Below are 25086 nucleotides of genomic sequence, written 5' to 3'. Positions count from 1 at the left end.
CTCCACCTGCACATACATGTTGGAGGGTGCGGGTGCAGCGCGCGCGCACACACACACACACACACACACACACACACACACGTGTTCCCCGAACAATTCTTTGTTCTGGGACACAGGAAGGTGGAAATTTTAGCTGGTGTCCCCAGTCTCAGATCCACTCCTATCCACAGGTTTCTTTGTTAACCTTGAATTTCAAGCGATGTTTCTACAAATGTACGTACAAGAGTGTACACATCTTTGTATACATCTTTGTATATGTTATAGTATGCCTTATGTATTTGTATGTGTGTGTATATATTCATGACACAGCACGGCTTGTGGAAGGCAGAAGACAGCTTTAGAGAATGGAGTCATTTTTCTCCTTCCACCCTGTGGGTCCGGATGATCGAACTCAAGTTGTCAGCCTCGGCAGCAAGAGCCTTTACCCTCCGAACCATCTTGTCCGCCCTACATGCGATATATATATTCCATATATGACATATGCATGTGTGTTGTGTCCCCAGGAAGCCCATGGCATCCGCGTTCTAAGGCGGCTCCAGCGGCGGCCTCGGGTCCGTTAAGGCGTCAGGTGCTACCGCTGGGAACCCCAAGTCGCCAGTTAGAGGGGACCCCGAACCCAGAACAGGAACCCCGCCCAGAGCATCACCTGCGCATGCGTCTGCCTGCGCCCACCTAGGTCCAGTGCGCACGCGCAGTTCAAAGCGCAGGCGTCTGACGTCACTGAGCGCGCCGGGATACTCTGCGAAGGCGTCGCGCGGTGACGTGTTGGCCATGGAGGCCCCGGCGGGTGAGGAGCACAGAGGGGCAGTGGGGGAAACCGAGGCTAGGATAACGTAGTAGTCCCCGTGGTGTGAGTACGGCGCGGGGAGGACACGGCTCGGCCAGTCACGGCCGTGATGGCAAGACTGACAGCCGGGAGGGAGAATCAGCCAAGGCTGGTGTCGCTCAGCGTCGGGCACTCTCGCCCAGCGTGTTCCCTGTCCCGCGCTGCGAAGCGTTTTAAACAACTAGGAAGCACAGGTACCAGCCCGGAAAGTTTGCAGAGCATCCACTTGCCGGTCAGTGGGCTCCGTCGGTGCAAACGCTCTCATGCCACGATACTTACAAGGGGCTGGAGAGAGCTCAACGGTTAAGAGCGCTTGTTGCTCTAGCAGAGGACCGGAGTTCAGTCCCAGCAAGCATAGGAGATGGTTCAAAGTTAATTCCAAGGGAAGGGTCCCAGTGCCCTCCGGTATCTGACCTCCATAGGCACCTGCATGCGTCACCCCGCAATTGCCGGCGGTGCACATACATAATAAATCAATCTTGTTTTCTTCGAGTCAGGGTTTCTCTGTGTAGCTGTCCTGGAACTCTGAGATTCGCCTGCTTCTGCCTCACAAGTGCTGGGATAAAACGCTTGTGCCACCACCACAAGCCCGGCCATAAGTAACAAAGACAAATGTACTTTCTCCTCGGCAGGCTTGTTAACCGTTTGTGAGGTAACGATTTGAAAGGGCAGTTTAAACGTGCCTCAGTGATAGGGTGCTTACTTAGCACACTTAGAGCCCCAAGTTTGACCCAGTGCACCACGAAATAATTAAGAGACCACCTTCTAGCCAAACCTGGTGGCACACACTCCTCACTACTTGGGGTCTGAAGGAAGAGCACTTCAGGTCCCATCCGTGCAACAGTGACACCCTGGATCAAAAAGGTGTGTAGCTCATTAGGTGTTTGCCGAGTGTGCAGGGGCCCCTGTTCCTGCAGAGAACAGAACACGACTTCAGGGCCGTGTTTACAGTCTGCTCGTTTCCTAGCAGAAATGAAGGCCGGAGCATGCGTGCTCCTCCCAGCTGGTGAGGAGGCTTGAGGGGAAAACTGCTATTTTTGTTGCCCTTAAAAGAGGCCTGACGCCTTGAGCTCGTCACAATGGTGTCACAAGAGCAGGTAGCCACGTGGCCACGCGCATTGCGGGATTGCTTTTTATCAGCAAGTCATGGTCCCTGGTTGTCACAGGTGTCTCCAAGCAAAGCATCCGAGAACGAATTTGGGACTATATGGAATCCCATGACTTAGCTGACTTTCCCCGACCCGTTCATCACAGGATTCCCAACTTTAAGGTACAGAAGTGTTCTTGGGGCTGTTAGAAAGGGATCAGGCTCTTCCTGGGGGGAGTGAAATCAGTGACACAGCCCCACTGCTTTCTGGTGGGACTGATTCTGGGGGCCACAGTGAGCAGAAAGCGGAGTCAGGAGGGCCTGAAGGGCTCTTTGTGTTTTGATCCATCCTGCTCCGTTACCCACTGGGCCATGGTCTCTCTGTGGGAGTGGAAGGGTACTGTGGCTGCTGCCAGTGCTTACAGAGCTGGCCTGCCTCAGCCACTTATGGAAGGGCTTGTGGAGGCCCCAGAGGGAAGCCCAGCACTGTGACCCAACCAGCTCTGGGCTTCAGTTTCCTAACTGTTCAAAAGATAAGTCAACCCAAGACGACTATTACTGATAGTTCACATGGAAAATAGTTTGCCTGAAAGACTCAGTGTAAGCCAGGTGCTGGCTGCCTCGGCACTGGGACTACGGAGGCAGGAGGGTGGCAAGTTTAAAGTCTTCCACAGCTACGTTGTGAATTGGAGGCCTGGCTGGGTTACATGAGGCCCTGTCTTCTCGAGAGAGACAGAGATGGGGTGTGGCAGCAGCATAACATGGTTTGTGGTCTTTGCTTTGTGTTTTTGAAAAAATCTGAAGTGCTTCGTGAAGACATATCAAGGCCCTGATGGGCCTAGAACCCGGCAGCACCACAGGGCCCCTGGAGACCATCCTTCCCTGTAGTTTTAGTTGTTCCTCTGCTTTGTGGAGACAGGTGGACATGGAGTTCAGGGAAAGGGGCGTGGGAAGCATCGGGTCAGCTCATGGTCTCTGGAGTGAGTCAAGCACACAAAGGAGGCCCCTAGGCCTCCTCCTTGCCTGGGCGATGCCTACAGGGCTCCTTTCTCTTGTGAAAATCCCTCAGACTCTGTACTTGGGACTTGTACTCTTTTTAGAGTTTCCTTTCAGTAAAAACTGAGTTCTGGGTTAGCCCCTTTCCACCCTGTGCTCTTTCTGTCTCGTTGGGAGAATCTGGGCTCCTCTATCTGGGTCTATGCTGGGCTGTGAAGCCTCGGCCTTGCTTGGCCCGAGTCTTCGCAGTGACATGTGGTCACGTTTACACAGGGCGCTTCTCGTGCTGCGGAGCGTTTCCCTCAGCTGCACGCTTTCAGTGTGGCCAGAACCATTAAAGTCAATCCTGATGCTCCTCAGAGAAATGCCCGCTTTCTCGTGCTGGAGGTGAGTGCAGCACTGTCTTTGCCTAACTAGGGCTCTTACCTGGCTTGCCAGAGCATCAGAGACCTGGATGTCTTTGCTGGGACACAGGAAATAAAAGTGGATCCTGATAAGCCCCTGGAAGGTGTCCGGTTCCTGGCGCTGCAGGTAACTCCACTTTCCCAAGCTGCCCTCATTCCTGAAGGCTCAACTTCCAGGCAGCCGCCGAGCGCATGCGGTGAACCTGGGTGGACTGTGCTATGGCTGCTACTCACAGCAGGCCATTTCTTCACTGCATTGCCAACGTTCCAACTCCTTGAAACAAAAAAAGACCCCAGTTAGAAATCTGATACTTTGTTTCCCAAATACAGCAGAGTCTGGGCTGTACCCCCAGCATTGACCTCTCGGGTACAGTCAGCGTGAGAAGGGAACCTGGTGTGCATTTTAATGCTCATAGTCTTAAGCAATTCTAATACCCAAAGTGGACAAACTGAATAAAGGCAGAGCCGTAAAGGTATTGTCAAATGACGTGGTTAACGTAAAGTGGTGACTGCCGTAGCTCTGCCGAGCCTCATCTGCCGGTGCTGCTGCTAGCACAGGGGGCTTTGGGAACCAGCCTGGGACTGCCAGCGGCTGTGTGGTAACTGGCTTGTCCCTGTCTGCTGTCACAGTACAGATAAGCCTCAGCCGGATGGGACATGGCCTTCCACTTGGTCCAGTGAGGAAGAGCCTACGGCCTTCGTCCTCACAGGGAGAGCAGTGATTTGGGGCAATACTCTGTCTCTAAGCTGAGCAGTGCTTGGCCCCGGAGGCCCCAGGAGGTTTTCTGGAAGACCAGCTGTGTCAGCCTCACTCCCCAGGCAGTGAACCATGTTTGAATTAGAGTGACACCCCACACAGCAGTGGGGAACTGTTGCTGATGGGGGGTGCACAGGGGGTGGACTCTCCCATCCTGTGGCCTTCAGTCCCCCAGTGGCCCTCAGGGAAGGCATGCGAGAGGAAGCAGCGGGGTATGCTCAGGTTCCTTAGAGGAAATTCCCTTTCCTCCGCAGTGGGGAGAACATGCGCCCACTGTGTGGTTGAATGACTGCCTTCTCCCCCAAAGAGCAGAAAGACACTGCTGGTCCCAACACCGAGACTGAGGACGGGACTGTTCAACAAGATCACGCCACCCCCTGGAGCCACCAAAGACATACTGAGGAAATGTGCCACCTCCCAGGTGAGTGCTGGGAGCCCTGTCCTGGGAGGGGGGGTCCTCCTGAGTCCCCATACTGTAAGACAGAACATCATGGAAGTTACACAGAGCCATGAGAGCAGCCTTAGCGAATTCAGCCACTCTGTCCTCCCAGTAAATCACCTGAATGGTTTGGCAAGGTTAAAAATGCTCACTCAAGAGGTGGCTTAGACCCAGCACCGGGTCCTCTGGCGCCCTCTTGTGGTAGGTTTTATGCTTTGCACCTATGCTTGCTGAAGCAGGATTGGGCCCTCTTTGCAGAGCCGGCTGGGAAGCTCTTGTCAGTTGTTGTCCTGCTGACAGAGCATGATTGCTTGTCATCAGACACTTCAGAGTCCAACTAAGCTGGTCTGTAAACACACTCAGGTGTTAGAGAACCATGGTTCGAGTCTTACATTAAATAACATTTGGCAGCTTTTTAAAGAACCACAAACCCCATGTCATTTCATTTACTCCTAAAGGGATTTTCCTTTAAGTCTATTATGTAAAAGTTGAATTATTTATTATTTTCTCATGACTTTTCTTATTAAAAAAAGAGTTGGCTAGAGCGTACAGAAATGTGTACAGTCTGTCATAAAGGTAAAATATGCACGCGCAGCGGAGCCAGTAGGCAGGGTTAGATTTGGTGGTGCACTCCTGAAATCAGCTACTGGGCAAGCTGGTGTGGGAAGATCGCCAGTCCAAACCTGCTGTGGCCTTACAGCAAGACTGCACCTCAGAACCTTTGTTCTGAGACGATGGAGTGCAGCTCACTAGAGCCCTTCCACAGCACGTGTGAGGCCCCAGATTCCATCCCAGCACTAAAGAAAGTGGAAAAAGATTGAAAAAAGAATTTAAAAAGGACAAGAAGTGAGATAAATCACAGTTCTGGTCCATCGCAGGCCACAGAGTACTCAGAGACAGGGAGGTGGTCTGTCCCGAGCCCAGCTCAGGCAGGGAGGAGCCCGGTTCCAAGGCCACTGAGAGGGACAGCACTGGGCTCCAGCAGACCCTGTGCTGTGCTCCAGGCAGACCCACCCTGACCTTACCAGGTCTCCAGCCGGCCACACAGATGCAGTCCTTTCACACTTCCCGTGCAGGCCTCTACAGTCAGGACAAGTGGGCGTACTGGAGGCACATTTCCAGACGCACGAGTGCCCGCACGAAGGGTACTGACCCTTCGTGTCCGGCTTACAGGGCACAGCCTCCTGCAGCCTCAGTTCTAGCATTCGTCCTGGTATCCCCACGCTGGGAGGAGCCCGAAGCTCCTGTGGCTGACCTGGGTCTGCCCTGCCTGTGTGTGGCTCCACCCGCTCTGCCTCTGGTGCTCTCTGGGCCTTACTGCTCTCTGAGTCTGTGTTCAGTTCCCTCTGGTCCTGTTCCTGGGATAGGAACTGTAGGAGACTCACCTCCAGATTGTCCCTGGGACTTGCTGTCCGGGGCACTGCCTCCGGTAGAGGGGTGTGGGAGCCACATGCGCTCTGCCCTGTCTGAGGCCGTGAGCTCAGCCTCCATCTCCCTTCCCAGGGCGTCCGGAACTTCAGCGTCCCTGTGGGCTTGGATGCCAGCGTCCTTGTGGATTTAGTTGTAGTGGGATCTGTGGCTGTGTCTGAGAAAGGTAAGCTAAAGACAGGCTGTCCAGACGCTCCCGAGAGCTGCCCTGGGCATCCTCCCCTTGCCAGTCTCCACTGAGAGCCTGACTTTAGCCACTGTGCCAGTCTCCTCCACAGGCCGTGTCCTGTTTAGTCAGTTCACATCTCGTGCTAAGTGCCATAAAATAGTGACTGGGTCTCATAGCTCAACTAAGGCAGCCTGAACACCCTCATAGCATGCACGGAGCCGGCCCATGGTTGGAATTACCCAGCATGAACTTTCAGCAGGCTGACAGCAAGCCATGATCTCTCCCTGCCTTTAGTTTTGGTTTTTAAAGACAGTGTTGCTGGCCTCAGACTCAAAGTCTTCCTCCCTCAGGTTCCCGCCCATGTCCACCTCCTTCCCGATCCCCACAGGACATGCATGTGTGCCTCTGTGTGGGTCATAACTCCTGTAGGGATGAAAGACCCTTTCACAAGGATCACATACCAGATACCCTGCATATCAGATATTTACAGTAGCAAGATTACAGTTACGAAGTAGCAAGGAAAACAATTGTATGGTTGGGGGTGACCACAGCATGAGGTTGTGTATTAAAGGGTCGCAGCGTTAGGAAGGCTGGATGCACTAGTGCAGGCCTCCTGCCTGCCTTTTCACTGCCTTTCCCTCGGCTCTCCCCTGGCTGTGTGGCCTGCGCATGCTGTCGCTGTTGGTGCCCGGCTGCCCATTGTCTTTGGCTCATTCCTTCGCATGCACATTTCTGCCTGTCAGGAGCTCAGGCAGATGTGAGGCTGAGGGAGGCACCTTGGTGGCTTGCTTCCTCCTGGGCTGGGCTGTGGCGGCACCCAGACTCCAGGCGAGGAGAGCTCAGGTGCAGGCTGGGAGCCAAAAGCCATCACTGCTTGCTGACCATTGTCCTTTGTGCTTCCGCCTGCATGGGCCTGTGGCCGCGAAGCCCCACTGCGCCCAGTGTCCCCGCTGCACCTTGCTTTTCAGGCAGATAGAGCACCTGCCCTTTGAGTCAGAGCTCCCTTCTCTGTCTTCACACACTGACCTTCTGGGACTTCGGGGTTTTGATTTCAGAGCACGGAACGTGGCCCTGTCATTGCTCTTCACTGTGCGAGCTTGGTCGTTCCCTCACTGTGCACTCTCAGTGTTTGGCTCTGTGGGCTCATATTCCAGGGCCGCTGTGGGTTGCTACGGACAGCAGGAACACTGGGATCCTTCCTTTCCACAGAGGCCTGACAGGTCCCCACTTCTGCTGTGCCCCTGCCTTTTCTCTTAGGCTGGCGGATTGGGAAGGGAGAAGGCTATGCTGATCTCGAATACGCCATGATGGTGTCAATGGGAGCTGTACACAAGGGGACACCAGTGGTCACTATTGTCCATGACTGCCAGGTACGTGCTGCAGGTGTGTCATTGGTGCCCCTGCCAGCTGCTCTAGGAGCCACCTGCTGTGAGAAGTGCTGATTGCTGCCCTGCTGAAGAGCATCTGTCTACTTGCTCAGTTCCCGCTGGGCCCCACTTCAACCTGACTGTCAGCTCCTCACCCTGTCCAGGTCGTTGACATCCCTGAGTCTCTTCTGGAGGACCATGACCTCACTGTTGACTACATCATCACCCCCACCAGGGTCCTTGCTACAGGCTGTACGCGCCCAAAGCCAACAGGGATCATGTGGGCCAAGGTGGGTCATCACCATGGCTGACTCAGCCTACTGCAGTGGTCCTCGTAGTGTTCCTACCCCTGTCCACTGTCCTTTGTGGCTGGACATCAGCATTTTGTGGAAATGGGAATGGTGGAGTCACATCTTCAAGCTGAGGCCTAGAGTCTCCCTTGAGCCCAATGATGGAAGGGTCATTGCTCTGTGGCTCCTTAATCGGTGTTTTCCAGTGTGTGTATGCATGTTTGTGCAGGTGTGCAAGCCAGAGGTCAGCCTTGGGTGTCGTTCCTTGGGATCGGGGCCACCAGAGCCGGAGGGCTTTCAGTTTGTCGGCTGTGCAGTTGTGTGGGTTGGAGTCACAGCCCTGTGATGCTGGGCACGCACTCTGCCACTGAGCTGCCTCCGGCTCCTTTGTTTATTTTGTTTATTTATGTTGGAGGCATTGTTCCCTGCCTAGGCTCCTCAAGTAGCCAGGATTACAAGCCTACACTGCCAGCCCTCATAAAGGATTATAAACTTGTAGGTGATTGACATGTGAAAATGAAATCTACATTATAATTTTTGGAGGATAGGATTAGTTACAGAGCTTGAAAAATGTTATTTTTGTTTGTTTGATTAGCAAGTAGAGTTTTTATTTCGTGTGGCATGTTGACAGAATGTAATGACCATTTCTAATTGCCAGCTAGGAAAAACAGGCTCCCTGTCAGCCTTGGCAGCCACATGAACCTCGTTCCGCAAGCGCTCACATGAGCAGATGGGAAATGCCAGAGCCAGTGGGGTTAGGAATTGTGAAGAAGTGGGCCAAGCCCTGCGGGGTGTCATCACTCTCTACTCAAAACACGCTGCTCTAGAGAGAAGTAACACCTGGCTGCACAGTAGCCTGAGCATCAGGAGATGACATCATGGCGGCTCCTGAGCCACTCGGCTTCGTAGGAAAGCAACCTCAACTTGAGTGCTGACCTGGTGTGTGTACTGTAGAAACTCTGCCATGGAGCCATGGTTGTTTTCTCAGTGCTGCTTGTCTGCCACCTCTGTGGCCCCCAAAGAAAGGGGAAAGTTGTCTCTGATGGCTGAGAAGTGTCAGAAGCAGGTCCTGGCCTGGTGCAGGCACAGTTGTTCTGGCTGAGCCTGCCAGCTCAGTACACCCGAAAGCTGGCTGCTTATAGTGCCATGGTCCTCGTGGTCCTCGTGGTCCTCAGGTTGCCAGCTGTGTTTGCACACAGGGATCAGGCACCTGGCTCATCCTCAGAGGCACACGGTTCCCCATGGTGATCTGGCATCCACTCTCTCTGCAGGTGGCCTGTGCAGCTCCCCAAAGGCTGGCACCGAGCTCAATGAGCTGTTCCTTTAGCAGCTTGGTGACCCTCTGCTAGAGGGTGCTACCTGAGTCAGACTCAGTGTCAGACCAGCCTGGCTGTGTGTGTAGGGCCAGCCTCAGTGTGACCCCAGAGGTGTTCCTGGGCATGTAAACGACTGTCACAGGCACAGTAGGAGCCCGCACTCTCCTGGAGGTAGGCAGGGAATTGTCCTCTGTGGCCCGTGTTAATACCAGTGACTGCAGAAGCCTCTTCTGGAGTCCCAGCTGTTTCTGCTTCCTGGGCCTCCAGGAACATAGAGGCTGTTCCACCCTCACTGTGGCACATGGAGGGCCAATCTGGACAACTTCATAGTGTCGGGATTGCATTCAGGCTGGCACGGGGTCAGAGCCGCAGGTTGGTGGCTTTCTGTTAAGCAGTGGAATCCAGGCCAGGTGTTGCAGGCTTATTGTCCTGGCACTCTGGGTGCCGAGGCAGGAGGATAGTAAGTTTGATATCCAGACAAGCCTGGACAATACGGTGAGGCCTTGTCTCAAAATAAAAAGAAATGGCTGGGCTGTAGCCCAGTGGTAGAATGCCTACCTAGCCTGTTGAGGCGCTGTGCCTCACCGCAGCATCACAGAATAAAGTTGAGCATGCAGTGGATTCTAACCTCCCAGACACTGATCTGGACCCTTGCGCATCCGTCTGTGCATGTGCTGTGCCGCACTGCCAGACTTCCTGGCTGAGACTACCTCCGGGACACCCCAAGCCAACTGAAGCTGCTTTCTCTTTTAGGTCAGCTGTGAGCTGCTTACGAAAATCCCAGTGCTCAGGAGCCTCCGTGAGCGAGAGAGGCGGGCTGGGAAGGATGTCACTCTTCAAGCTGAGCCTGGCAGCCGGCGCCCAGCTCCAAGCTCTGTCAAGAGGCCCCAGGATCTACCACAGCCACAAGCAGGTTCCCAGGGAGGGTCCCCTCGCTCCCTGCAGGGGTTAGACCCACAACTAGCCGCCACTGTGTACGTGGGAAACCTGCCCTACAATGCTCGTGTGCGTGAGCTGAAGAGAGCCCTCCAGGAGCTGGGGGCAGCGCCCCTGAGGCTTACCTGGCAGGGGCCACAGCATAGGGCCATTCTACACTACGCAGACTCGGCTGCTGCCCAGCAGGCTGTCACTCTCCTGCAGGGCCTACATCTGGGTGCCAATGTCTTGACGGTGGCACAACAGAGGAATACATGACCTGGTTAGTAGCCCCTAGTAGAACCGTCATGTCCATTCTGTTGTTTAGACGTCTCTGGCATGTGACAGTTTGCCATTGATGACCTGCTGCTGTGTGAGGCCTCGGCTCTGTTCTTCTTAGGAAGAGGCTGCACTTTTAGTGAGCAGGGATGGTAGCAAGCAACATTCACGACACTCAGGATGCTGCAAGCTCTGACCCATTCCAGTTCTGGTTCTCGTGAAGTCCATGTGGTGCTCTGTGGGTGCAGAAGGTTTAGGGACAGAGCAGCAGGGACAAGGGGTAGAGAACAGAGACCCGATTTGAGGATGCGGGAAACAGTGAACAGAGGCCTGCGGAGAAGAGGCCCTGGCAGGCTCAGGGGATCAAGAGAGGGTGGCAGAGCCTTGTGACCGTTGGAGACCCCCAGCCCAGCAGAACTGGAGTGGGGAGGGGATTCCTCGGGCAGAGAACACAGACTTGAGTTCTGTTCCTGGAACCCTGTGTTGTGCAAGTGCGTGATCATGTCTACCCAGGCTGCACGGTTATAACTCAACAGGCTTAGGGCCTCGCCATCCTTCAGGTGAGGATGAGAGGAGGGTGGGGCTGTCGCTGCTTTTCCCAGAAGCACTCCTCCATTCATCCTAGGGGAAAGTCAAAATAAGCATTTAGGTGGAGAGTTTATTCTGTGCAAATACGCATGCCTGAGAAGTTTCTTATTTTTACCAGTGGATCTTCCCCACTGTCTGTTAGCATTGTCCTTTGCTCCAGAAGGGCAGGCCTTGCTCAGATATTAAAGAAAAAAAATTTGTGACACGTCTTTTTACAGTAACCCAGCCTTAGAAAACTGCTAGTTCCATAACTACCTCTTCCAAGTTATCACAGGTATTGGACGTAGAAAGCAGGCCTTGAGCTGCCCTGGTCTCTGGCCTGGCTGACCCTCCCACTCCTCCCCAGTACAGCCACGGGCCACCCCATCCTCACCCTTCCCTGCTTTTGTCAGGGCTCTGCCTGAATTCAGGGCCTCTCCTGCCCTTTGTGTCTGTTCTGACAGTGGTGTTCCCAGGGGAACAGCGACTTAAGGTTAGCAGCAGGGAGCAGTCTGTTCCCTCCTGCTGCAGACCAGCAGGCCATGAGCGACTTAGGAAATCCATGTTATGTGAGCTGTCTGTCAGAGCTGGGAAATGGGGAGGTGACCCTCACCCAGAAGTCAGCCAAGCCTGACTCCAGTCAAGTGAGCACTCATGTCACCCAGATGGCATGAGCCTCCTGTCACTGTGGCCAGAGTAATCCAAATGTTGACGTGCAACCTGAGCCACTTGAGTGTTTGTTTGAAGTGACCTAACACTGATGCCCGCGTGCCCGCAGTCTAAGCCTGGGTCAGCGCTGCAGGGTGTACCCTCGCTCGGAATACCTTTGAGGGCTGGTTCTCCAGGTGACCAGGGAGCCACAGATGACAGTCTTTGCATTCTTTGCCACTGTGATTGTATGGCACGCATAGGAAAAAATGGGCAGAAAGCTTTTGTCAGGTGATGCTGTGGTGAAGTCTGTTGCTGCAGGAATTGGGGCCCCTCCATGTTTTCCACCCACATGGTATCTGGCTTCACCAGTGGCAGGGACTTGGGCAGGAGGGTGGCTCTTTGGAAGAAATGGATCCCCAGGGCTGGGTCCCACCCTGGCTGTCTTACAGCTACTGTTGCTGTCATGAAACACCAATCCAGGAGCAGTGGCGCATGCCTGTGATCCCAGCCCTTGGGGGAGGCAGCGGCAATGATATAAGCAGCTTGGGGAGGAAAGAGTTTATTTCACCCACATTTCCATCTAACTTCATCAAGAGCAGTGAGGACAGGAACTCTGGGCAGGATCCTGGAGGCAGGAGCTGATGCAGAGGCCTTGGAAGGGTACTTACTGCTTACTGGCTCGCTCGGCCTGATTTCTTACAGATCCCAGGACCAGCCTGGGGATGACCACGCCTAAGATGGTCTGGGCCCACCCGCATTAATCGCTAAGGAAATGTTCTACAGGTTTGCCTATAGCCCAGTCTTACTGAAGGCATTTTCTCAGTGAAGGTTCCCTCCCCTCAGATGACTAACCTGTGTCAAGTTGACATAAAACTAGCCCAACACCGGCCTCTTCCTGTGTATGCTTGCCCTATGTCCTGGCTAGCCCAGTGAGAGCAGAGCTTCAGCTTCCTGCGTGACAGCCTGATGCCTGAAGCTGGGCATCTTCACAGTGATGAGAAGCTAGTTAATTCAGGAAGATACAAACCAGTGGCTCCCAGCATCAATTAGGCTTTAGAGTCTAGCAGCAGGGGCTAGAGAGATGGCTCAGCCCTGAAGAGCCCTTACTGCCCCTCCAGGAGACCTGAGTTGAGTTCCCACCACAAAGCTCATAGCTGCAGGGATCTGACCTCCATGGGTGCTGCACGCATGGCAGTACAGTTGTGCATGCACACACAACAGTAAAAATCACAAGTAGTTGGACCGGTAGCTGATGAGCAGCTCAGGCTCCTGTAAGATAACGGAAAGCTGCTCCAGATCTGCAGAGAGACTTGTCAGTTCCAGCACGGCCAGCGGGATCCTAGTAGAAGCTTCTCAGGAAACCTTGCAAGGAAATGCTCAGGAGTTGCCCTTTGCAAGAGGGGAGGGCAGCCGAGGTTGACCTCTGGTCTCCTCCACATGCGCGCTCTCGCACACACAAACGTGTAAGCAGAATGAAGCGGGCTGGCAGAGGAGCCGCAGGCAGTGGCCTTCCTCACACTGGCTTCCAGGTGTGATTCTAGGCCCTGGTTTGGAGATGAGGTTTGAGTGCAAGGTTCCCAGTTCCAGGTGATGCTGCTGTCATCTCCTCCTGCCCTGCAGCCAGTCATGGTGAAGTCACACTTCCTATAGGAGCCAGGATGCCCCCCGGGAGAGAGAGAGGCCAGAGCAGCAGTGGTCATTGTGAGGAGAGACAGGTTGAAGGAAAAACGACAGAGGCAAAAAAAAAAAAAAAAAAAAAGAAAGAAAATAACTTTAAAAAAAAAATGACAGAGGCTGCTGAGCCTTAGGGGTCACTTTACATAGCTTGGGGCTTCTGCTGCTGTAATAAAACACCACGGCCAAGAGCAACTTGAGGAAGAAAGGCTTTAATTTGTTTTATACTTCCTTATCACAGTCTGTCATTGGAGAAAGGCAGGGCAGGAGTGCAAGTCACGGTACAGAGACCGTGGGGGGCTGCTCTTCATGACTCCCTAAGCCTGTATTATTGTAGCAACCAGGACTTCCAACCTAGGGGTGGAACCACCCACAGTGAGCTGCTCCCCTGTCAGCCATCAATCAAGAAAGTACAGCAGAAGCTGCCCACAAGCTAATCTAGTGGGGACATTTCCTCAATTGAGGTTCTGCTTCCAAAATAACTCAAGCTTGTAGCAAGTTGATGTAAAATAGCAGCTTCCAAAACAACTCCAGTTTGTGTCAAGTTGATGTAAAATTAGCTGTCACATTAGGGGAGGCATGTCTGTCCACCAGGCACCCATAACACTTAGAATGGCCAAACCTGTGGAAATACACATTTAAGGGCATAGGCCTAATGGTCTTCTGTGGCCTGAGATGCAGTTTTCTGTCTTTGTAGAAGGGGCCAAAACACAGGCTTGCCTTTTAGTCCTGGGCCACTCCCCCCTTCCCAAATCGCAGACCCCTGAGCCTGATGCCACCTTCCCTGGGTCCCAGACACCCGCTGTTCTCACAGCTCCAGCCACCAATCAAGGACGCAGCTGTGTTCATGCACCTTTACGTGGGCCCCGTGACTAGCACCCCAGATAGAACACATGCCCTAAGACAAAGAGGACAGCAGTTGTATTATGTATTTATTTTTTGATTTTGTTTTGTTTTTTGAGACACAAGATTTCTCTGTGTGGCCCTGGCTGTCCTGGAACTCATTAGTAGACCAGGCTGGCCTCGATCTCATAGAGACTACCTCCTCCTACCACAAGTCACTTCAAATTTTAAAGCACCAAAGCCTTTCTGCAAAGTAGATCTGCAAAGTAGACTTCCACATATAAGGACTGAAGTGTGGGTGACAACCAACCTGAGGTCCTCAGCCCTCCTTAGTCGGTACTGCCCCTTTGACCTTGCTTACACTCTGAACTCCCTTTCCCTGGGTTGGGGGAAAGGCACTCTCTTCATTCTCCCAAGATCCGGAAGTGCTCAGGGAGCTTGGAGTTTGGTGCAACGTCCAGCCCTCCCCACCAGAAGCCATTCCCCAAATCTGACTGAAGTCACACCATGTTTGGCTTGTCATCCGGAGATCAGCCCCATCAGTGACAATGCTGAGCTGCCCCTGGAGCCGATCAGCCACCCAACACTTGCAGAGACGGTGTGCCATTTCAGAAGGTATCCTGAGCTGGGGGAGGAGCCATGAAGAGTTGGCTCCACTGAGGCACCTCATGACTTACACTTTGCAGCCACTAAACTTGGGGCAAGTATTTGCTTCCTAAGTCATCAATTGTGTAGTTTCACGCACTGTCACAGACGATGACAGGCACCCATAAGTCACGGATTATAGATCACTATTTCCTCTGAAGAGCGGCAATTCATAGGGTAGACAGAAGACTTATCCTCACCTCATCACCACTGCAGATGCAGGTCCCTCAGGCAGCCGAGGTCCCAGGAGCTGAGCCAAGTCGCTCTTTACCCTCAGTAAGCAGGGTCAAGCCAGGGCCACTTGGCGGGAGAGAAAATCAGCCCTCCCCTGTGAGCTGACACAGGTCTTCCTGCAACAGAAGAAACAGGGGCTTGGGTGTGTGGCCTGGGTGTCGGGGTCAGCCACTGTGCTGGGCACGTCCTGCATTGCCAGTTCAACCCTCTCACCTCTAGGCTGTGGACCCTGCCCCTCTAGTGCTCCTGTGGCCACAATGCAGTCCCAAGGACTCTGGAGCTCTTGCAGATCCCTCCTGTGCTTCGGAGCCCTCTAGAGGGTCTGGGTCGCCCAAGGTTTTTCCTGGGGACAGCCAAGGAGACGTTCAGACAAGCAGATTCAAGTAAGGAGCTGTGGTCCTGGCTCCTTGCTGCGTGCTGTGAATGGGGCCCTTTATTTCCCAGGACCATAAATCTCCAAGGCTGAAAGGGGAGCTGATGTGTGTCTGTGTGGCGTGGGTGCTCCATACTTGGGTGGTTAGAAGCCCTAAGCACCGGCCTTGAGGTGCTGAGCTGTGGGTAAGTCTGACATCACTCCCACCTGCAGGCCCAACAAACCCACCATCAGGAGCAGCTTTCCAGAGAAGGGTCTCAGGCCAGAGGCTGGAGCACTGGAGCCTGGCCCTGCTCAATGGAAAAAGGCCGTCCCCAGGGGAACGCCAACCTGCCGCAAGCAGAGCCTCTGGGCCAACCGGAAGCCACAGCAGCTTGTCAGAACACAGAGAACATTTAGCGGTTGAAGAATCCTCAGTCAGAGCCACACACTGCCCGGAGGGTGGGGCGGGGTTGGCAGTGTGTTCTGGCTGTGTGATTTCAGGCAGGGGCTCGCCTTCTCTGTGCCTCAGTTCATCAGTTAACTCTTTGGAGACACACACAATACTTGGCATCACAGGAGGGAAGAAAACAAAGTTAGAAAGAGCAGAATGAGGTCCGGAACTCCACCCAGGGGCTGGGATCCCCAGTGTCCATTATCAGCTCCTGGGGAGGGGGGAAGGCATGGGGTCCCTATGTGCAGGGTATGTGTTTTGGGCCCAGCAAAGCTGCCTGATGGGACAGGAAGTCACTTAACGGTCCACTTTTCTGAAGTTCATTTTCCTAAAGCCCTATTGTTTCTGTAACTAGAAAGATTAGTTCAACTTCCAACAAAAACAGTCCACCTCCCGTAAACTGAGGTCATGGAGTCTGAAATAGGGTCCACGCATCTGGGCACAAATGCCTGCGGGTTCACAAAACCCATTTTCCGTCCTTCTTACAGGAACTGTGAGAAATGGACAGCAGGTGGCGCTGTCTCCTCAGGAGAAATAGCCCGAGGCGAAAATCCGAGGGTAGGTTCTGTGCTTCTCCTGTTGGGTCCCAGGTTCCCTCTTTTCAAGAGGTCCCCAACCTTGAGCTCTCTCCCTGGAGTGACACCACAAAGTGCAGCCTACTGTGCCCACTGCCCCTCGCCCAGCTGCTGCTCTGCCCTCCCGGGGGTTACCTTACCACTGTGTCCCACTCGCTGCCTTCCTTCCCACAAGCCTAGCTTTGTGACCCAAGCAACCAGAGCTGATGCTGGGGTTCCAGTGGGAGCCGGGGCCTGTCAGGCCACTGTCTCACAGAAACCCAGAGCCATCCTGTGCCCATCTAGAACCTGCTTTCAGGACACATTCCCAAAGACAGACAAGTTGTCCTTTTACAGGGACATCTAAGGACCTGGCATTCTTCCAAGTGGCCATGACCCTGACAGTCAGGGAACTCAGGGCCCTACCTCCCTGGCATGATGTCACTAGTTTTAACAAGATGCTCAGAGAGGCTTAGCACACGGTCCCTTTTCCCCCACCCCCCACTCCGAGCCACTCCTGTGTCACCACGAGGGCACTGAACACCAGAACTATGCTAGAGGTGGATCCTAGCGGTGCTGTGTGGCCTGGCCAGGCACTATAGTTGGGTTCACTAGGGGTAGCATTTAGCTCTGTTCAGGCTGCCCCGCCCCATTGTCTCTTGGGGGGCCCAGGACCAGTGACATCCCTTCAGGGGATCCACAGCTTCAGGCCCTAGCACTTGCTCTGAGCAGAGCACGCCTGCAGCCCCTCCTTGATAATCCCACCTCCCCACTAGGTTCTCCTCAAGGTGAGCCTCTTCTGTGGACAGGAGTCCATCAGCTGACAGTAGCTGGGCTGTGCCGGCCTGGCCACCGTGGTGGTGGTGAGTGCCATGGCAGGCACCTGTGGTTGCTCAGTGTGGCCCTGGTAGGCATTCAGTGTTGGTGGACTGAACAGCTGTGGCCACTCTTCACCCATCCTGTTTCACTTGGATCCTGTTCCTCTTTGGGCTGTGAGAGCACACCAGAAAATCTAAGAATGGGAGCAGAGATCTATGGTAGATGCCGTCCTAAGAGTGAGACCCTGGCTACAGCACTTTGCACAGAAAGAGTAGAGAAGAGGGGGAAAGAGAGAAGGATTAGGGTGTGTGTGTGTGTAAATGCAGACAGGGAAAAAAGCTCATGGTTAAAGGCCCACGATCCATCCGTTCATCTCTGCAATAGCCCGGAGTCCAGCGACTGGCAGCGGCCCCACCTGGGCTTGCGGGAAAGAAAGCCCCTCCTCCCCTCACCCAGAACCCAGCTCTGAGAAACAGAATCAGGCAGCCACACCGTACTGCCGCCCGCAGCTTCTCTGCTCCAGCTTTTGCTTGACATTGATTTCCACTGTACCAAGGGGTTGAGGGAAGAAAGGGGAGGAGGCATGGGGGGGTTGGAAATGGCAGTTTCTGTGACTCTGGGAGGGAAGCTGGAGTCCCTAGTCTGACTCGGAGCCCGGGAGCTTGGAGCTCTCATGGTGGCTTGGTGGGAAGGCTGGACTGGGTCAGGAATCCCTCCTCAACATCGGCCTCTCCACTGAGAATGGGCTATCCAGGAAAACAGGCAGTCTGAGCCCCAACCCCACATCCTCTTACTCGACACCTGCATCTGTGGGTCCTCTCTGAGTTTGGTTTCCAAACCTGGGTGGGGTGGGGTGGAGAGAGCCACCTGAGGGATGCTGTGAGGATGGAATGTGGCCCCCGCCCACAGAGAGCTGCCTATGCAAGTGTCTCCCATGCCACCAGTTGCCCCGCCCCCAGTTCTCCCAGGCTGCCGCTGGAGCCAGGGCCAGCAGGAGAGGGCAGCAGAGGCCAGACCAAGCTACCTCAGCGGAGTAGCCTGTGGTTGAGAGGACTATGAGGCTCAGTTCACACTTTAGCCCTTACCAGGACCCCTGCCAAGAAGTGGGAGCTCTCAAGCCCCTCCCCATGTGTTGAGCAGAAGTGAAGTGATCCTCACTTCTCCCCACCTGGGACCCACGAGTAGAGTATTTTGTGTGTGGTGGGCTCAGGCCCAAACCTGCTGTTTAGCTATCCCCAGCCTGGACGCTACAGGAAGGCCCCAAGAGGAGGTCTCTGGAGAAGGGAGGGTTGCTGCAAACATGTCCCTTATCCTGGGGTGAGAAACACAGAGTTCGGAAGGCCACTACTCTCCTCTGGGTGCCAGGAAAACGTGTCCCCTTCCTCCTGAGCGCGTCACGTCAAGGCTCATCTCACTGGAACAAGATTGTCAGAGAAGGGGAATTCAAAGAGAGCTGCATTGGTTTGCACAATAGCAGGTGGCCTCAGGGCAAGAACTCTGGGTCAGTGTTTCCACTCCCTCCTTGGAAGACAGTCGCTGGCGAGCGCCTGGCAGGCAGGGAGCCTTCCCTGCCCGACCCTTCACTCCCAAAGTGAAAGGACAACCCAGAATGGACAACAGTTTGTAGAATGCGTCTCCATAGGCCACAATGTCACATCTGCTGCTCTCCAGACCCTAGCTAGGCGCTGCGGTTCGACCCAGCTTAGACCCAGGGTTGGTCCATTTCTGTGGGCTGACCCTGGCGGTCTGTGGAACCCAGAGTGGCGCCCCCGCTCCCGCTGGGCACCACGGTCGGCAGGAGGAGGTCTCGGAGGGGACCGTGGGACTCGCCCACAGGGCGGCTGCGCGCCCACCCTTGCCTACCTGCGGCCTGTCCATCTCCGGGCCTTCTGCCTGAGGCCTTACACATACTCAGGGCGTCTGGGCAGTTCCGAGTCTAGACGGGGCGCTGAGAGATAACGAACTCAAGCTCAGCCAGCGCCGCCTGAGACTTCTGCAGCTACACACAATTTCGTGCTCCCCCGCGCTGAGTTTGAGCCTGCGACTTGCACGTGCCCTGACGATTTCTTGGGCCCCACGTCGAGCGCTTCCCACCACTCGGCCTGTGTGGAGGCGAAAGGAGCCCCGGAGAAGCTCCAGCACCCACCTCACGGCGGCTTTGGGGGCCCCCCGGGCTGCTGGGCGGCCCCCCTGGGCTTGCCCGGCGTCCCCTGCTCCCAGGCTGGGACTTCCCGGGGAGGGCGGGCAGCTTTCCCTCTCCCCCTCCGGCAGGCAGGCGAGCGGCGGCGGCCAGGCTCCATCCCCCCGGGCCCTGGCCGGTTCCGCGCCGCCGTCTCCTGCAGGGCCCCTTCCACCCAGCTGGTCCTGATGTGGGGGAGCTGGGAAATCCCACGAAACCCGCACAGGGGCCTGGGGATGAGCCGGAAGCCGGGTCTCGCCGCCGCCGCCGCCGGGATGGACGCGGATCCGATCGCGCCGCGGACGCCGCAGCACCGGAGCGGCCTCAGGGCTTCTCTCGTCCCCCCCTGGGGCGAAGTCGGGCCGCGGCCGTAGGGCTCGCTTGAGGCCTTTTCCCTGGACCTGCTTTCCAACTCCGAAGGGAAGGCCTCGCCCCCCAAGGGCAGAGCCGACCCCTGGCTTCGAACCCGTCCCAGGCCGCAGCCCCCGCCCGACGCTGCAGGCGCCCCAGCTCAGGCCTTTCCCTGTCCTCTTTAGCTGGGTTTTATAGACAGCTGCTAGTTGGGGACATTAATTGCCCAGACGAGTTTATTGATAATTTTGATGTAACCGAGCACCAGAGAAATTACCCTCCCGCCCAGAATGTCAAGTCTGAGAAGAAGCAGGTTCTGAGGCGCGACCCCACCGCGCGCAGACACTGCGGTGGGTCAGGACCGCGGCTCCGACGACGCGGCTTATTCTGTTTGTTTTCCTAGGTGGAAGGTTGGTGATGGAGGCGCTGGTCAGGGGAGACGGAGCTTAGCCGTTGTCTCCAGAAGAGAGGGAAAAATACGATTTAAAAGGGAAATATGTTAGGGGCGGGAACGTGGGCGTAGCCCTGGGAACCCGCAGACCATCCTTTCCTGACTGGGTTTTACAGGAGTCCACGGGGGGGGGGGGGGGGGAGCATCAGGCAATTAAAAAAAAAATAATAAGAGCGCAAAATAAGTAAAAACAAACAAGACAGACAACGCTCTCAAGCGGCTTCATTATCCACAACAGAATGCAAGACAGGTCAAGGCGCACGCACGCCTGGAGTGAACTCAGGCCTGAGTTCAGGGAGCAGGAAAATTACACAGAAATATATGTAAAGTATATATGTAAAAAATAAATATAATGTGTGCGCGCGCGCACCCCAGGAATAAAGGACTACAGTTTTTCTATAAACGGTTGGTTATTTCTTTAAACTAAGAAATGAGATTTCGAGGGACAGAGGATTCATCTTCAAAAAACAGAAGCAAGGAAAAAGTTATCCCTACCCAGATTTTACTGCAGTGTGAAATAAAGGATGAAAAAGAGGGCTAATGGGGGGGGGTGCAGATTCCCTAGATTTATAATTTTCTTTTCCAGAGAGCTGAAGCTCCTGGGGTGGCAATGAGTTGGTCTCCTAAACCCCATCCCACCCCAATAAACCAGCCACTCGAGTTTATTTCTAGTAACAAGCATTTTAGAGGCCGGGTACAAATGTTACTTTTTATTTTTGTTCTTTTTGTAGGAAAAAAAAATACACAAAAAGCATACCCTCGGATTGTCCTTTTTATACAGTGCAGAAGGAGGCTTAAAATGCGTGTCACAGATGCCGCGCGTCTGCGGCCGAAATGCTAAAAAGGGGGACAGTCCTTCATACTATATATATTTATATAAAACATACGGAAATTTGTTTTTACACGGATTGGCCTTTGTTTCAAATTTACAATGGATAGCTAAACAACAACAACAAAACAAACAACTCTACACGGCAAATATTGCCAACGAAGTCACACCATTAATACTGAGAGGGCAGAGCGAGGTGGTGGTGTTCTGATTAGGGAAATTAAGCAGAATAAATAACAGGCTGAGCCTGTCTACGGCAGCAGAGCGCCTCAACTACAGCCTCCACATCCCCGCATCCTGCCGTGTTCTTCTTTTCCTTTCAGAGACTTACAGTAGAGACCGGGACACAGAACGACACCCACGGGAGAAGTCAAAATGCTTCTCCAAACAAAGTGAAAGGCGCCGGAGAAGAACACGGAAGGGGCCGGAGGCTGGGGCAGCTTCTCCGCCACTGTTTTCTTTTTTTAAAAGACAAACAGCGGCTCCAGGTATCCGTGTCATTCCCGTAAAGAGCCACCTGTGACGGCTCGAGGAGACCCGGTCGGGAGAGGGGACGCCACACCTGGTTCCTTCCTCCTCCTCCCCCAGGGGGCAGGGGGGGGGAAGGAAACCGCTGGCGGAGGGGGATACCTGTGCATTTCAAGACATTCTTTCAAAACGTTAACAATTAGAAGATAAATACTCAACCAAAAATAAAAGCATTTGCTAATGACTGCTCACGTGCTTCTAAAAACCTGTCCCTCGGTGTGGGAGGGGCGGACAGACCTGGGCAGAATTCTTTCCGTGTAGCTGGCTTCCCCCGACACAGCACCTTCGTGGCCGACTTCCAATGGGGTTGAAAATAAGCATCTACTTACTGACAGCTGCGGTCCGATCTGGCCCCACAGCCACTGTTTTTTGTTTTCGTTTTGTTTTGTTTTGTTTTTAGAAATTAGTGAAGGAGCGGGGTGGTGTTCTCGACCACAGCGCCAAGTCTGTGTTGGGGTTTCTTTACAAATAATCCGTTAGGGGAGAGGGTGGGCCCGCCTCTCCTGCTGCCATTATACCTCCAGAGAAAAGCAGCTTGTGGCGGTGGGCTCCTGGTCCCCGGGCCGGCCAGGTCGGGCTGGAGGGCCTGTGGCCTCACCTCACACATCACATCACACAGGGCTTGATGTCTTGGTAGGTGACCTGCTGATGGTAGTACGATCCTCCACCAGCCGAGTGCATAGAGGAGGACGCCATGGCATTGAAAGAGAAGACAAACTCCTTTCTGTCACACATGCTGGGCGACTGTGAGTGATACCGAGGGATGCCTGTAGGAGGAGGTGACGGGGCGGGGGGCAAAACATTAGCTTACAGGGCACCCAGAGGGCTCAGCACACTGCTATTAGCCCCAGCACTTTCTGGCCTTGGCGGGGCGGGGGGGGGGGGGGAGCAGCCCTCAGTGGGGACAGAACAGAACTGGGGAAGGGGAATCGCTCCTCAGGGTGCATCCCACAACCTATGCTAGAACACTGGCTGGAAGTCCTGCTTTCAACTGCCTGGGCCTCTCCAGCCAGGCCCAGAGGGCTCCTTTGATGCCTAAGGGGAAGGCGGAGAAAGTAATTACGGCTTCGGATGCCCAGGGCCTGGGAGGCTGAGATCTGTGCAGTTGCCGCTTCCAGGAGTGAAAAGCCCAATGTGGGGTCAGCAAGATTCAGAGCCCGGAGCAAGGTCCAGTCATGTCCAACCCAGAAGGACAGGCAGGGCTCAGGGTGGGTGAAAACTGGATTTCGACTTGGCAAAAGCAGGGTGGGAACCCTGTGGCGAGGCGGGCCACGGGCCCACCACCTCTAGCCTCTGTGCTGCCTCCTGACAACTTATTTACCCACTTTACCCACTTCTCCTTCCAGAACCGAAGGCTACCCATGAAGGGCTATCTTTTTCTTCAGTGGGGTGAGCCACTGAGGGACCTTGAAACCTGGATCCTGAAAGACAAAGAGCGCTGGTACTTGGGACTCAGATTCCGGGCCTGGTCATCACATAGTGCCAGCTTATGTCTACACAAAATGCCCCCTGGACTCACAAAGCAGGTTCCCTGAAGGGCCTGGACTGAGCTTCTCAGGGCTGGGCCCAGGCCGCTTTGGGCCTAACTCTTGCTTTGGGCCTAACTCTTCCGTTCTTGCCTGACACGGACTCCTTGCATGAGAACTTTCAGAAAGGTGGGCCTGCTAACCAGGACTAGGCCCCTGACTGGACACAGAGGACCTTTGCATGTGAAGAGACCCACATGGCCAGGGACCTAAGAGTGCTCAAGTCTGAGTCCTTTTTGGTGAGAACGGGGCCTACCTGGCCAGCCTTGGGACAGCCAGAACCGAAACTCAACCAGCCTAAACCCGGGGTATCAAAACTGCACTACTCTAGAGAGGGAGGAGTGATGGCCAAAGGCCTGGTGGGCTGTTGCCTCCCTCAGAGTTGTTGCTAATGTTCTAGAACCTAGATTGGTTCACAGCGGCTGTCAAGGGTACTCACCTTGCAGTTCTGCTGGCCCGTTGTGGCTGTTTTGGTGCAGGTATGGCTGGTCCAGGGAGTGCGTGGAGATGCTGCCAGACAGGGGGTTGGCTGCCGGGTTGCAAGGGGACAGGGGCTGTTGCTTGATGTAGGAGGCCCCGCTGTTGAGGGCTGCGGAGGCCGCGGGCGGCCAGGCTGCCGCGGTGCTGGAGTAAACAGCATGCGGCTCCATGACCCCGCCGGCGCCGGCTGGCAGCAGCGGGGAAGCGGGCACCGAGCCGTCGTGGTGTGGGTACTCCCCGGCCGCGGAACCGCCGCAGCCGCCCATGTACGAGTGACCGCCGTTGGAAGGCAGGTGGGGCACCGAGTGGCTGGGCAATGCCATGCCGTCCACGTTGCCCCCTAAGTGGCCATTCATCATGCCCAAGCCGCCCTCCAGCGCCAGGCTGTTGGGCGCGCATGACAGGCCCCCGGAGCCCTGGAAGCCGTAGGTGTCGGGGAGGTGGTTGAAGCCCAGCCCGTTGACCATGCTGTACACGGGCTTGAGCGCCTGGCATTTCCTTCGGAAGCCGCGCGGTCGCCGGCGGAACGAGCCCTCCTCGAACATGAACTCGCTGGCCGGGTCGATGGTCCAGTAGTGGCCCTTGCCGGGCCGCCCGAGGCCCTTGGGCAGCTTGATGAAGCACTCGTTGAGCGACAGGTTGTGGCGCACAGAGTTCTTCCAGCCCTGGTAGGCGCCGCGGAAGAAGGGGAAGCGCGCCTGCAGGAACTGGTAGATCTCGCTGAGCGTCAGGCGCTTGCTGGGCGAGCTCTGGATGGCCATGACGATGAGCGCGATGTACGAGTAGGGCGGCTTCTCCGGCCGCCGCACGCCGGCGTTGGTCTTCTTGGCCTTGGTGGGGCCCGCCGCCGCGGGGTCCATGGCCTGGCCGCCCGCGCCGCCGCCGCCGCCTCCTCCCGGGCCCCCGCCGTGCGGCGGCTGCTGCTTGTCGGGCGCGGACATCGGGTGGCTGCTGCCGCCGCCGCCGCTGCCGCCGCTGCTCTGCGCCGCCGAGCCGGGAGGAGGAGGAGGAGCAGGAGGGGAGGGAGGGGAGGGGGCTGCGCGGGGCGGCTGCACCTCTGCCGTCACTGCGGCTCCCGAGCGCGCCTCCCCCGCGCGCCCGCCCTCCCCGGGCGCGCTCCCCTCCTCCTCCTCCTCCTCTTCCCCCCCGCGGGAGGCCACGCGCGTTAGGGGGCCCGGCACTGCCCCGCCCCCGGCCGCACGCCTTTGAGCCCCCGCGGCCTGCGCCGTCCGATTCTTCCCCCCCCCCCAAGCTAGCAGCCTGCGCGAGACCCCCCCACCCCAGGTCCCTCCCTGCGCGTCCCCTGGCCCCCGCCCCCCCTCCCCCAGCGGCTCAGCCCGCTCCGCCTCTACCGACCTGGACCCGGTGCACCGGTCCCCGCCCCGCAGGCCCGGATGGCCGGGCTGGACGCGCGCCCGGGACCCCGGTCTTGCCGGAACCCTGGGCTGCGGCGGTGGCGGAGGCCCGGGGTCGGGACCAGCGCGGGCAGGGCGAGCGCCTGGGTTCCCGGGTTCCCGGGCCCCCGGGGCAAGACGGCGTAAGTTCCCGGGAGGGCCCGCCTCCCCTCGCTCTCCGCCCCGGGCGGCGCGGCGCCGGCGCCCGGCGGCCCTCGGACTCGCCCAGCCGCCGCGCGGCAGCCACTGCCCGGGCCGAGCGCGGGCGGAAAACGAAACCGC

The 25086-nt window shown here is 55.8% G+C and overlaps 2 protein-coding genes across 7 annotated transcripts; one reads left to right on the top strand and one right to left on the bottom strand.

Annotated features, from left to right (window-relative positions):
• The first annotated feature begins 716 nt into the window (after positions 1-716).
• Mthfsd (methenyltetrahydrofolate synthetase domain containing) lies at positions 717-11066 on the top strand. Of its 6 annotated transcripts, none has more exons than XM_055621133.1 (8): positions 717-787; positions 1993-2096; positions 3327-3440; positions 4378-4491; positions 6013-6103; positions 7364-7476; positions 7638-7763; positions 9833-11066. In XM_055621133.1, exons 1-8 carry the CDS (start codon positions 772-774, stop codon positions 10271-10273), a joined length of 1119 nt encoding a protein of 372 aa, XP_055477108.1. In that variant the 5' UTR covers positions 717-771; the 3' UTR covers positions 10274-11066. The 6 variants fall into 6 exon arrangements, with proteins under 6 accessions (XP_055477108.1, XP_055477107.1, XP_055477105.1 ...); XM_055621132.1 differs by lacking the exon at positions 717-787 and adding an exon at positions 798-1020 and having other exon boundaries at positions 3348-3440; XM_055621130.1 differs by lacking the exon at positions 717-787 and adding an exon at positions 798-1020.
• A 9744-nt stretch (positions 11067-20810) lies between these two features.
• Foxf1 (forkhead box F1) lies at positions 20811-24351 on the bottom strand. The gene is made up of 2 exons (XM_055621136.1): positions 23370-24351; positions 20811-22171 (listed from the first exon to the last, which is right to left on the bottom strand). The coding sequence occupies exons 1-2, from the start codon at positions 24349-24351 to the stop codon at positions 22011-22013; spliced, it is 1143 nt and encodes a 380-aa protein (XP_055477111.1). The 3' UTR covers positions 20811-22010.
• Positions 24352-25086: the final 735 nt, after the last annotated feature.

This window comes from Psammomys obesus, unplaced genomic scaffold, assembly GCF_907164565.1.
Source record: "Psammomys obesus unplaced genomic scaffold, mPsaObe1.curated_primary_1811, whole genome shotgun sequence".
Lineage (NCBI taxonomy): Eukaryota > Metazoa > Chordata > Mammalia > Rodentia > Muridae > Psammomys > Psammomys obesus.
This window is presented reverse-complemented; position numbering and strand designations above follow the sequence as displayed.

What these genes read in the sequence shown, in the direction of transcription:
- Foxf1 (XM_055621136.1), bottom strand. Translation starts at nt 24,351, where the DNA reads ATGTCCGCGCCCGACAAGCAGCAGCCGCCGCACGGCGGGGGCCCGGGA. An exon ending in CGGGCCAGCAGAACTGCAAG is followed by an intron (nt 22,172 to 23,369) that starts GTGAGTACCCTT and finishes CTCCTCCTACAG; the next exon opens with GCATCCCTCGGTATCACTCA.
- Mthfsd (XM_055621130.1), top strand. Translation starts at nt 897, where the DNA reads ATGGCAAGACTGACAGCCGGGAGGGAGAATCAGCCAAGGCTGGTGTCG. An exon ending in ACAGGATTCCCAACTTTAAG is followed by an intron (nt 2,097 to 3,326) that starts GTACAGAAGTGT and finishes TTGCCTAACTAG; the next exon opens with GGCTCTTACCTGGCTTGCCA. An exon ending in CAGGGATCATGTGGGCCAAG is followed by an intron (nt 7,764 to 9,832) that starts GTGGGTCATCAC and finishes TTTCTCTTTTAG; the next exon opens with GTCAGCTGTGAGCTGCTTAC.